Source organism: Eriocheir sinensis, chromosome 16 (genome assembly GCF_024679095.1).
Source record: "Eriocheir sinensis breed Jianghai 21 chromosome 16, ASM2467909v1, whole genome shotgun sequence".
NCBI classification, from domain to species: Eukaryota; Metazoa; Arthropoda; class Malacostraca; order Decapoda; family Varunidae; genus Eriocheir; species Eriocheir sinensis.
In genome coordinates this window covers 16,566,509-16,579,496 of record NC_066524.1, presented here as the reverse complement: position 1 = coordinate 16,579,496, position 12,988 = coordinate 16,566,509, and the positions used below count along the sequence as shown (strand labels likewise).

At 44.5% G+C, this 12,988-nt stretch overlaps 1 protein-coding gene across 1 annotated transcript; it reads left to right on the top strand.

Annotated features, from left to right (window-relative positions):
• Positions 1-1,210: 1,210 nt before the first annotated feature.
• LOC126999434 (SH3 and multiple ankyrin repeat domains protein 1-like) lies at positions 1,211-12,779 on the top strand. Its single transcript, XM_050862019.1, has 4 exons — positions 1,211-1,974; positions 2,469-2,627; positions 3,496-4,902; positions 5,056-12,779. Exons 1-4 carry the CDS (start codon positions 1,623-1,625, stop codon positions 5,106-5,108), a joined length of 1,971 nt encoding a protein of 656 aa, XP_050717976.1. The 5' UTR covers positions 1,211-1,622; the 3' UTR covers positions 5,109-12,779.
• Positions 12,780-12,988: the final 209 nt, after the last annotated feature.

The following is a 12,988-nucleotide window of genomic DNA, read 5'->3' as shown; positions in this document are numbered from 1 at the left end:
GAGAAACACCAATAATTAACCATTTTATCGATAATTTTATATGAAGGCAGTTTTGGGGGCGGAGGAGACAGTTTTTAAGTTGATATTTGGCAAACAGAGGAGGCTGAGTACGACAATCTGGCAACTTTGACTGAAGAAGACATGCCGGAGTTACGAGAAATACCTCCCCGCAGAAATAAGTCGCTCTATTGTCAACTCTGCATGTCCACAGGAGAATACACAGCAGGAAAACATATTAATTTACCTGCAATGAGGTAATAAGAGTAATAGGAGCAGTAGTTAGGCCCAGGGATAGAGATTATAGGATAGAGTAAATCTCCTTTCCCTTCCCTTCCTCTTCCATTCCCTCCTCTCCCTGCATTTGTCATTTTCTGCTCCTATTGATTAAAAGTGTTTATCTGCTGTTTGTGTCGTGTATTGTAGTGAAATCAGGACAAGTAAACGATGGCGGTGAGTGACATATAGAAAAAGGAAGCAAGTTGAACCTCTCTCTGCGAGTTATTTTGCGGGTGCGAGCTAATTCCTACCACACCGGAATGCAACTGTGATGGATAAGTGTATATTTATTGCATTAAATGATTATTAAGTGGATTTTAGGTTAGTGACTCAGTTTCTCTCTATTTCTAAGTATTTCAGGCCTTGGAATCCCCGCAATGCATTCTTTTTCGATGACTGAAGGAGTTTAAAAATGTCCTCAAGTCATAAATTACGTGGAAATGCTAGAATGCAAATATTAACGTGAAAACATCGTCAATACTAATTAATTCATCTATATTTTACCGTTCATTGAGAGACAAAAACAGAACAAGGAATACCGGAATGCAAACTATGTGATCTTTTCATACTTGTTCCAGAAAACTTATCGGTGCGTGAAACGTGAAATAAATGCAATTGCCGCCTTTTCCTTGCCTTAAAATATATAATAGTTGCTCTGTAGTTCATTTTTGAGGGGATAAAGACAGAGGAAAAGCTGAAATAAGGACGTCGCCTCAATAACGCTGAACAGGGAACGCAAAATGGAACGAACTTATCAACGCGAAAACTCCGAAATAAACTCAATTAGCGCTTCTTCCTTCCCTAGAAATGTTTAATCCTTGCTAAATAACCATCTTTTGCGGTAATAACAGGACATAAAGGCTGAAATAAGGACAATCTCTTCATCACGCTGAACAAGGAACGGGGAACGGGACAAACTTATCAGTGCATAAAGTGTGAAAAAATCCAGCCGGCGCCTCTTCCTCCCCCACAAATATAAATTCCTTCCTCTTGAATTCGTTTTTAGGGGATGATAAGAGAGAAAAAGGTGAAATAAGGACACCGCCTCCATAACGCTGAACAAGGGACGCGGAACGGAACAAAACACGGAGGAGATGTTTTGAGCAGAAGAAAAACTCCGCCTTCAAATTTACGCTGAAAATAGACGAAATACGAACCCGAGGGCGTCTCTGCCTCACACGTGGAGCGGAAAACGAATAACAAACCACTAAAACACCCGAGTGATGGTGAAGATGGCGTGCAAGTGCTGTTTAGAGGAGGAGAAAGACAGATGCTGAGGCTCGGCTCCCGCATCGCCTTCCAGTAAATGGCGAAGAATATCACAACGATGGTGTAGCGGGGCCGCCATGAAGAACAAGACGGAGGTATCGAGGACAGATGTGTGCGTTAGGGTGGTCAAAGGGGCGCTGGAGGGAGGTGGAGGCGTCATGGCGGAGAAACTTGAGAAAATGCCTCCCTCCCCAGCCTCCCAGCATCCCTCATCTCCGCCGCTCTCGCCCTCCTCGCCTCCAAAGATTAAGTGCGAGAGCCACACGGTGTTCCTGGGCACCCACTCCCCGCCCCCCGCAGGCCCCGGCGCGGAGGTCAAGGGGCGCCCCGGCAACCCCATAGCCAGCGGCAGCACCGGGGGGGAGGAGGTCAAGCCAGCCCCGGGGGTCACGACGGCCGCGGGGGGAGGGAGGCTCACGTTTTTTAAGGGTATGTAAGTTGGTGTGTATGTTGGTGTGTGTGTGAATGTTTGGGGAATTTTTATTTTTTGTTATGGTCCTAAAAAGATGTGGGTGTGATACTATACCTGAGGATTGGGAGAACAACCACACACTTTTTACTTACAACTCTTGGCTCATGTATAGTGCTGCTTCTGCTTATATTGAGGAAGTTAATTGCTGTCCCCCATATAGCAGGTTGTTAGGTTTTGTTTGAATAAAATAATGGGCCTTCAACCCTCTTCCCTCATACAGAGTTGTTAGGATTTGTTTGGTTTCTGATTATCCTGTATTATTTATTATTTGTGGGTGTATGTATTGTTTTCTATATGACCCAGGGCAAACAAACTTATCATTTTTATTATTATGTCTATTTTTGAAAGAGTTAACTGATAAAGCACCCAAAGTATGTTGTCAATAGGTGAGGTAAATAGGTAAGACCATCTTTACAACCCCTCCAACAGTCTTACCAATCCTCCCCAACAGAGGGCAAGTTCGTTCTGGAGCTGTCCCACCGCACAGACATGGGCGCCCCGGCCGGCTGGGTGCCCGTCAAGAGCAAGACCTACTGGCCGCCGCCCTCGTCCACCACCACCACCACCACCCAACACCCCCTGCGCCACGACACGCCCACCTCGCAGTCTGGTACGGGCTTCATGGGGCTGTGATAGAATGTGGAGACGTGCCTTTGTAATCTCTCTCTCTCTCTCTCTCTCTCTCTCTCTCTCTCTCTCTCTCTTTTTCTTGTTCATTATTACTATTTTATTCCTTAGCTGTTCTCTGTGTCTGATTGTTCTTTATTTCTTGGATATTCATGTTACTTTCTGTCTAGAGTTCTTATGTGATAGATTTTGTACTTATTCAATTTCCTTACTGTCACTTGTCTTGAAAATAGGAATATCAGGAAGGACCCGAAGGAGTGAGTGGTAATGAGATTGATGATGACATTACTGTTATTACCGCTATTGAAGATATTGTTCATTGATTTTAGAACATTGCTTTTCTAAAAGTGTGTATAGTGAGTGGTAGCTCTGAGGATTTTATTATTGGGGAAGTTCAGGAGGATCTGAGCTTATACCAAGAGAATGAGAGTGATTGAGAAATGAGAAAGGGGACTAAGTTTTTTTTTGGAAGGGTCTAACCACCTCAAAGCCCCTCTTAATAAATGAATCTCTTTCTTTTCCTCTTCCTCTTTCTTTTTCCCTCCCTTCCTCGCTCCCCTTCCATCACATTAACCTCTTCAGTACCATGCATATCCTAGAGACGCTTGTATGCGCGTCATGGTCATTGGACTATATTCAGTCTAAAAACCAAAATATGATATGGATGGAGTTTGTTTGTCTGCTTGTATTGAAGGGGTTAACTCCTGCTTCTAAGTTTTTTTTTTGGAAGGGCTTAACCACCTCAAAGCCCCTCTTAATAAATACATCTTCTTTTCCTCTTCCTCTTTCTTTTTCCCCTCCTCCCTCGCTCCCCTTCCATCACATTAACTCCTGCTTCTCTCCCCTACTAGTATCAGATGACTGTTCGTCCCTTAACTCCTCGCCATGGACCAGCGACCACATCAGGAAGCAGCCACTGCCCCGCCCCGCTCGAGGCCCCTCCAACCCACTGCTGCCCCCCCCATTCTGGTTCTGCTGCCCCCCCAAAGCCAGGACTCTGAGGCGGCGGGTGACGGGCGGCTGGCGGAGGCGGAACCCACTCGTCCAGCCTCCGGTTAAAGAGTTTGCGGCTAAACTTGAGGGGAACAAGTTTGAGGTGGAGGAGAAGTGTGTGAAAAAGGAGAAAGTGGAAGGGGAGAGTGCCAAGGGGAGGGGGACTGCCAGAGTGGAGAAGTGGGTGCGTGTGTTGTGGATGAAGGCTGGGGTGCGGGTGGAGACCGGCACCACCCTGCAGAGCCTGTTTGAGCAGCGGAACAGTGTCGGGGGCGGGGCAGGAGAGGCAGTGGACCCCACCTTTGTGTCGCCCCGCAAACGTTACCTCCGCCAGATGGAGACGGACCAGGACATGCCCTCCGTCCTCCACCGGAAGAAGTTGCATGCGGCGGGGCTCCCCCATGGGCCCGGGGACAGAGGGGCGGGGATGCCACAGGTCTCCTCCTCCGCTTCCTCCTCCTCCTCCTCGCTCTCTGTGTCTGTCTCCGCCCCACACCGCAGCGCCATGAATGCCTTCCCCCCGTCCGTGTACAGCATTGAGTCCATCCTTAACCACGAAGGGGCCGGGGCCAGCGCTGGGGCAGGGACTGGGGCTAGTCGCCGGGGTGACTCCTTCCTGCGGACACTCCTCAAGCCAGAGGTCAAGCCCAGCCCTGCCCGGCCCAGGGAGCAGCGGCCCCCAGACCCTCCCCAGCCCGCACCGGTGAAGGCCGAGCGGGAGCAGGCTGGGTCTGCAGGGCCTGAGCGGGGGGACCCCCTGCTTGACCTTAACAGGCCCTCCCCCGACCGCTACGACCTGTCCCGGTACGGCCCCGTGGCCGGCCTGTACCACCTGCCGTATGTGGACCCCCGGTACATGATGCTGCACACACTGGTGCCTGGCCTGGTGGCCCCCAGCAACCCCCAGCACTCAGAGGTGGCCCAGGCCCTGGCTGCCGCCGCTGCTGCCACCGCCAGCCTGGGCACCTACCCCCTGGGACCACTGACCCCGCACCTCCCCGGGGCACAGTACTACTACCCCCCCACCTCTGTGGCGGCCCAGCTGCTGCGGCCGCCGGCGGTGTCTTCACGCTGCTCACCCCACCCCCCAGCCTCCCCCAGCCCCAAGACACACTACCCACCCCCCACCCCTGTCTCTCCACACCTCAGTCGGGGTGCCAGCCCCAGGGGGCGTGCCTCCCCTTGGCAGCCTACCCCACCCCCAGCCCACCCCTTGTCCCCTCACCCCTCCCTAGCCTCGCCCCTTCCATCACCACCACCACAAGGTGAGGCTCAGTGCTGCTGATGCTTTAAGTAAGTCTTAAGACATCACTAGTAAGCATAATTAACCATTTGATATGGACCAGATTTTTTCTCTTTCATTTTTAAAAACTATGATAAGTTTTTCATGTAGTAATCCTTGTTGTTTCACGTTCCAGATGCACCGCTCAACTTGTCCAAACCAAGAAATCACAATCACTTAGGGAAGTAGAAGGCAAGCCAAGGAAGGAAGGAAGTTTTGAGGCCACACAGCACGGAAGAAGATGGAAGAGAACAGAGAGAGGAGGGAGAGTTGTGCTGCATTCAGGGTCATCATTCACTCCAGCTTAAGCGACAGGACACAGGGCTATGCTAAGGTGTCTCGTGCATTACTGGAAGGTACAGAAGTTGGTCATTGTTATGCAGAGGGATCACACATAGTCACCAGCATATCGTCACAAACTTGCCCTTTCCTAACCTGTATTATCTGTTAGGACTGGGGTCTTTAATAGTCACTCAAACTCATTCATTGCCCAAAACTATCACAACTTGTCTTAATATCTTCTTCCTATTCTAATTTCTTTGTTTGAGCATCCTATTGTCAGTAACATCTATATACAAACTTCATTTCTCTTCTAGTTTACTCAGTCATTCATGCCCAAAACTATCACAACTTGTCTTAATATCTTCTTCCTATTCTAATTTCTTTGTTTGAGCATCCTATTGTCAGTAACATCTATATACAAACTTCATTTCTCTTCTAGTTTACTCATACATTCATTCCCCAAACTATCACAACTTGTCTTAATATCTTCTTTCTATTCTAATTTCTTTGTTTGAGCATCCTATTGTCAGTAACATCTATATACAAACTTCATTTCTCTTCTAGTTTTCTCAGTCATTCATTCCCTAAACTATCACAACTTTTCTTCATCTACATTTTCTTTTCTGATTTCCTTTCTGCCAGTATTGTCATTACTATTAATATACAATCTTCTACTCTACTCAAATTCATTCATTCCAGCAAACTATCACAACTTTTCTTCTTCTTCTTCTTCTTTTCATTTAACATCCTCAATTTCCCTTATGGAGTTGCACAAGGTATAAGTCTCTCCTACTCTTGACTCCTGATGTTCCTGTTGTTCATCCTTCTATTATAACTTTGTCTATGTTTCCTTCCTTTTTCATATTTTCTGTCCTAAGCATCCTGACAGTATTTTTATTACCATATATACAAGTTACCTTTCTCACCATCTCTTCCATGTTTCCCTAAACCATCTCCATTTAATCATCTAAGCTACTCCTCATAACAGTTTATAAAAAGACAAACCAAACACACATGCTATAGAATGCAACATAAGACCTCCATCCATGTCCTCTCATCTTGCCGTCATCCTCATCTTCTTAGCTGTAATATAAACTTTTTGCAGTATTTTAAAACTTCACAGTCTTGCCTTATACTCCACACACAGTACCGATAAACCTCACAGAGTCCTGCCTTGTATTTCCACTCTCTCGCTTTCCACTGCCTCCCTTGTTTTATATTGACGAGCAGATATTCCTCCTGTCTGCCACTGCCTGATAATTCCCGACACATGATAGGAATTTCTCAAGGGACTAAAGGACAAGTGGAGTGTTCGTCTTCAAGTCTTTTTTTGCTCTGGTCACACACGCATATACTCTTGAGCATGTCACTGTGTTGTCCGTGGTCTGGTAGCCGTGATGAAAGTCGACATTTGAGGCGTTGGGTTGAGAAGGGGCTTACAGGACAAAGGCTTATTTTCTTGTTTGCACTGGGAAAGACAAGCTACATATTCTGGGATGAACAAGAAACAAGTTGCAGAGGAAAAGGGACCTTGTATTTGGTGTGCTGAGGGTTGATTTTCGCTTGCAACTCACGTCTTGTTTCTATACCAGGAAAAGCAGACTACACAGAAAGGACAAGAAACAAGTTGCGAGGAAAAAGGGACCTTGTATTATGTGTACTGAGGGTCGATTTTCCTTTGCAACTCGTATCTTGTTTTTCCTGCGATGTGAAGTCTGTCTTTCCCAGTGCATACGAGAAACAAATGGCTCTATCCCTTGCGTTCCTTCTCCTCCAAGTGCTTCATTTCTTCAGTTTACTCTATCTCCTGTTGAAACTTTCCATCCTATTCCTCAAAAGTTTCTTCACTCAGTTTTATTTCTAATGTAAAAACATGTAGCTATTTTATTACATCACTATTACTCCTTGTTTTCTGTAAGGTACGCAAGCCACAAAACATTATTATTTGTATATACTTAACGTGTGAATGTGTGGTATTGCAATCGACAGCAGCTCTTCCGTCACCCACCAGCCACACCTTACACCATACCATTGCAGGGCTGGGAAGGGTCATCCACCAAGCATCTCCATTGTCACCCGTTTTCCTTAACCTCATCCAACAGAAAGGGTCCCAAGCAATACCGTGTTATGTGCTAGATGGATTTGCTCTGTGTACGTAAGTGTGTATTTGTGTGTATGTGTGTGTGTGCGTTCTGAATGACAAGTCCCATCATGGCTGTCAAATTTGTTGGAATATGGAAGCATCTCTCTCAGCTCCTATGAATTACATGGTGCGTATTGCATAGCTTGGCATCCGAGTGTATTCAAAGATGCCATTTGTGAAGTGGAGTTGTACCTTTCATGCATCGGACATTACATCCTTACATTGCATAGCGGAGCAGCACCAGTTCCTCAATTTGCATGGGAGACTTCTTTGTATTCCCATCAGAAGTATCCTTAACAGTGGATTGATGTGTAGGATAGTCATGGTTCTCGTAGCAGACAGACAGACACGGTTGTAAAGACCTAAGAAGCGATATGAAACGTCAGAGGTCTAGAAGAGTTATGCGGCAGTAACTTTGCCAACCAGTTACTGCGTCAGGCTTGATCAAGTTAGTGTGTCTACCTCAGGTGCTCATGGCGTGGTGGAGACAATACTGGGCAGCAAGTGAGACAGCTGTGCACCATGACGAGTTTCTTGCAAGGTTTGGAAAGTTGTCGGTCTGGCCGTTAGAAAAGTGGTTATGGAGTCATGTCTCTCAGTCTTGCCTTCTTCTATTGACTTCCAGCTCATCCACACACACACTGGTGCATTCATGTTAGACAGATAGGCTCTTGTACAAATGGTATGCCCACATCATCATCGGCGCAGCACAGAATTGCATGTCTCTGGGCGTCATCAAAGTCTCCGTGGCCTTACTCATCAGAAACTCCGCAAATATCTCGTTCAGGCCCCAGGTTTGCCTCTCTACATGATGTACAAGAGAGGGAAAAGACCTGGTGAAGTTCCTGCAATGTTGTCACAAAAGTGTTCTGAACAGTTGAAGACAGTACAGTGTTTGAATGTCAGAACCCAAAATTTTCATGTGAAAACTGTCACAAGCAGAGCAAACAAAAACAAAACTCAACATTGCCTCTCAGAAAGGAGGAGATATGTGACAATTATTGAAATACAAAAAAAGTTATGTCTTATTTTGCCCAAGTGGACAATTCATTAAATTGATTGCCTTATGAACGAGGTTTTGCCGCACAAATTGTATTTTGTCGGCCATTTGTGCCTTCTCGGTGTCTCTCGGACTTTGCCAGGCTGGCCAGCCACAGTCAGCTGGTCAGTCCTCTAAAAATAGCCAAGCATCCTCCTTAGACTGGACTGGAGAGGCACCCAACACACCTGATCTCCTTACCTGAAGACTCGCCTTCATATATATCTGCTTATGCTTGTACCCGGTGCAGGGGATGGGCGGTGAGACTGCTGGCAGCGTCCTGTTTGATTGTGAGCTGTGTAGATGGCCTGACAAATTGCCTGCAATATTTTTTTAAACTCTGTCAAAAAAAATGGAACATGAGATTAATAGGGTAATGTTAATGTATTATTTGTCCCCCGCCTAATTGGCTGTGCCTGTTCACTCCAGTATTTGTGGCACAACACACACACAGCACTGCCAGCCATCGTCACAAGCTGCCAGCCACTGTGCCAGGGGAGTGTTGCCAGGTGTGCGGATACAACCACCACCTTCCCGAGGGTCTTGTGGGGAAAACAGTTGTTTGTGGCTCCTCATTTTGCAAGTTTTAATGAAATACACAAAGGCTATGATACAAGCATTAAAAAATACTTCCGACAGTCAGCTGCAACGGCCACACTAATGCAACACAAACTATTATAAGCCTGGGAGATGAGGATCCTAGCGCTCGTGTGCACAGAAGCATCTCTTGCCCTCCTGGCTGCATGATCTCATTGTGTTGGTAAGGCTGCGGCTCTTGGCCTGGTGGTGTGTACAGTTTGGTCTGTGGGTGCTGGCCCTCAGACAAGCATGATGAGTCAAGGAGTGGACCAGCTGTTAAGGGGGAGTAGAGGTTTGTTTTTGTCCATTGCTGCTCATTAAAGCTGGCCAAAGAGGGTTCTTGACTACTCGCCTCCTCTTCCAGCTGGACACAACACAAAGACAATAATAATAATAATAAATATGCACTTCATAATAACCAGATCAGGAGGTTACATTAATTTCCCCTAAAGATAACATGCTATTGGATGACTATTTGAGTATTCCCTATAACTGAACACACCACAAGCCATAATAGTATAAAAATCAGCAGCATTTCACATCATTCCCTGCCAAGAACTTATGAGTATTGAATTAATTTTACTAGGAGAAAACTATGTGATTATTCTATATAGCTGAACACACCTCAAGCCCCATAATCAGTAGCATTTCACATTAATTCCCTCCCAAAACCTAAGAGTATTTTCCATAATGAACACCTTTATCAAGAACCTAAGAGTATTTTCCGTAATGAACACCTTTATCAAGAACCTAAGAGTATTTTCCATAACGATCACCTTTATCAAGAACCTAAGAGTATTTTCCATAATGAACACCTTTATCAAGAACCTAAGAGTATTTTCCATAATGAACACCTTTTTTCACTGTGTTATTGCAGTTTCCCTAATTTAAGAGTATTTCATTAAAGGATCCCAGAGTGAGGTGCCACAACCATCACTTCCTATAACCCCCACTGGCCCTAGATTCAGAGAGCAGGTTCTCTCTCTCTCGCTCGCCGCTGAATGTAAACAAAAACATCAGCATCCGACAGTGTTAGTATTTATTTTTATTTTTTTACAGCAGAGGAGTCAGTTCAAGGGCATAAATAAGGTAACAAATGTGGGGAAAAATGCCCGTTACCTCGGAGCTGTGTATTACCCTGGACGCACCTTCACACTCTCTCTGCGTAGGTTTGGCTGCCTTCATCACCTCGAGTGCAAATACTGTACATGTGTAGCGAGTTCCAGTGCTTCAGTTTCAATCATCTATTACTCTCTTTATTTCCAGCATTTATTGGCATTTTGTGTTGTTTTGTATCCTCTGTATAGTAGTTTGTCATTGTGTTCATTTCTCACCCTCCATGTCATTGTTTTTTTTCTCTCATTCCACGCAAATCATTCTGACTGCCATCTCGTACATCCGTTGGAATAGCCATTTATGAGGAAACCATGCAATTTGTATTCATTAATGTACCTAGTTCATTTATTATTATTATTATTATTATTATTATTATTATTATTGTTGTAGTCGTTGTGCTACCTCCGCTGCCCCTTGAAAGTGTAAACAAAATCCTGTACATTGATATCAGTTAAGTTACGGACGATAACTTTCCTTGTGTAAAAGTGAGAGGTTAGGGCAACAATGTTTTTTTTTCTGTATTAATAATAACTCCACAGGTACAAGAGTCACTAACTAAGATGTTTGTCTGAGATGGGGATAGCTGGACACTGGCTGAATGCTAGTGTGTGTGTGTGTGGGTGTGTGTGTGGGTGTAAATGCAAGTTTGTGTGTATGTGTGATGAGGGGGGGAGGGGTAAGCATCAGTGTGTGTGTGTGTGTGTGTGTCGTTCCCAGCGGAGTGCAAATGTGTAATCTAGTTCTATTTTTATAAGCAGAAAACGCAAGTGTACAATAACCTCACCTGACTGGCCTCATAGCGAACTTTAGTGAACCGCTTTCTGCCTGACACTTCAACACAAAAAGATATATACACTGTTCCGCCAGTCCTCCAGTGAAAAGACTCTTCTAACCTAATTCAGGGATGACATGACTACCCTTGTATGGACACAGATAGTCGTCCCCCAAATAGTACGGTTTCGGTTTTATGTAGATTTTCATCGAAGGTTTTTTTAGGATTTTTGAATTTCCCGATAAGCAGGAAATTTAAAAATCCTAAAAAGGTCTTCTATGACAATCCGTATAAAACCGAAACCGTACTATTTGAGGGGCGTCTGTATTCATTTATAATTTCTCTGTGTTCCTTGGTGAGCTTTGATATGGCAACCTTTTTTTAGACATGACTTCCAATGACTATTTATCACATTTATCTTAGTTTGTTCTTGTTTAACGCCATATTTTCTCTTATGGGGTTGAATGGGCTATGAGTCTATCCCACTTCTTGACTTAGTTCGTTGATGATTATAATTCTTGGTGACCCGATTGAGAGATTTTACCTTGTGTTTGTCTAGTGTCAGGACTCCACATGTATTCCTTAATGCCTATGAAAGAAACTGTTTTGTATTTACTGGATGTGTCCTCTCTATACTATTCTTTTTTTGTCTGTGAAATTACCTGTAGACCTTTGAATTACTCTTTTTTTATAGTTATACCAGTCAGCCAGTCACTGAAAACCTGTATTGACAGTCGCCTCATCCTTATACCATGACTGCTTGGTACGATTTCGGAAACACTTTTTTGGGTGATAAATAACACATGCCAAATCTTTTCCGACGCATTTACGAGCGAGTTTCAAGTCCCTGAGAAAACCCTTTTAATCCATCATGGTGAAAATTCACAAAACACTTTTTCAGGGTGATATAAAAACATGCCAAACCTTCTCTGACGCATTTACAAGTGAGTTTGAGGTTCCTTTAAAATCCCTATTAACCGTCACGGTGGAAATATAGAAACACTTTTTTGGGGGTTTTAACAATACATGCCAAACCTCTTCTGACGCATTTACGAGTGAGTTTCAGGTTCCTTTAAAATCCCTATTAACCGTCATGGTGGAAGTACGGAAACACTATTTTGAGCCGATAAATAACAATGCCAAATCTCTTCTGACGCATTTACGAGTGACTTTCAAGTTCCTTTAAATACCCTCTTTATCCTCATGCCGGAAATACAGAAACACAATTTTGGGCCTATAAATAACACATGCCAAACCCTTTCCAACGCATTTACGAGTGAGTTTCAGGTTCCTTTAAAATCCCTATTAATCCGTTGTTATGGATATGCAGAAACACTTTTGGGGTGATAAAAAAACCATGCCAAACCTCTTTATGACGCATTGACAAGGCCGAGATCCCCGATGAAACCCTAATCGTCCGCAGATCGTAGAGTGTATTTTTCTGTCGCTCGGTAGGGCTAGGGTAGGCTAAGAGTGACGCTGCATTATGGTGTCTGTGATTGTGTGAGGCAGGCAAGCAGGCAGGCAGTCCACCCTCCTATTCACTAAGGGATCGAGCAATGGTACAAAAAATTGAGGTGTAAGTTCCGGGCATAAATAACCTGACACAAAAAAAATAAAGGATAGTTGATGCTTTGCTTTGGAAATATTGTGATATACTTGAGCATTTCCCAGCATTGACTTGTAAGGGTGTACAGGAAACACTGCCACGAGCATCTGTGCATTTATATACTTGGATTTAATGCTTATATTTTGTGACATATGTGTATAACTGTATAGAGCCAGATAGAGTGTGTGTGTGTGTGTGTGTGTGTGAGTGGACGAGTGCGTTTAGCGCGTAAGGTTTTGTAGTAGCGATGATATGAGGTCAAGCGTCACTGTAAAAATGTTTATATGTTTTATATTGTGCCAAAATGCATTTCTCTAAAATATTGTTTTATTCCAACACTTTCTATGTTAAGTATAATATTAAGTTTTTGAAGGGGTGAGGGTATTAAGCCGGTAGCAGCGACGGGCCAAATTTGTGGCTTTACCATGTAGCAGCGACGGGCCAAATTTGTGGCTTTACCATGTAGCAGCGACGGGCCAAATTTATGCCACAATATAAACCCCAAAGAATAGATGATGCATAAACTGAT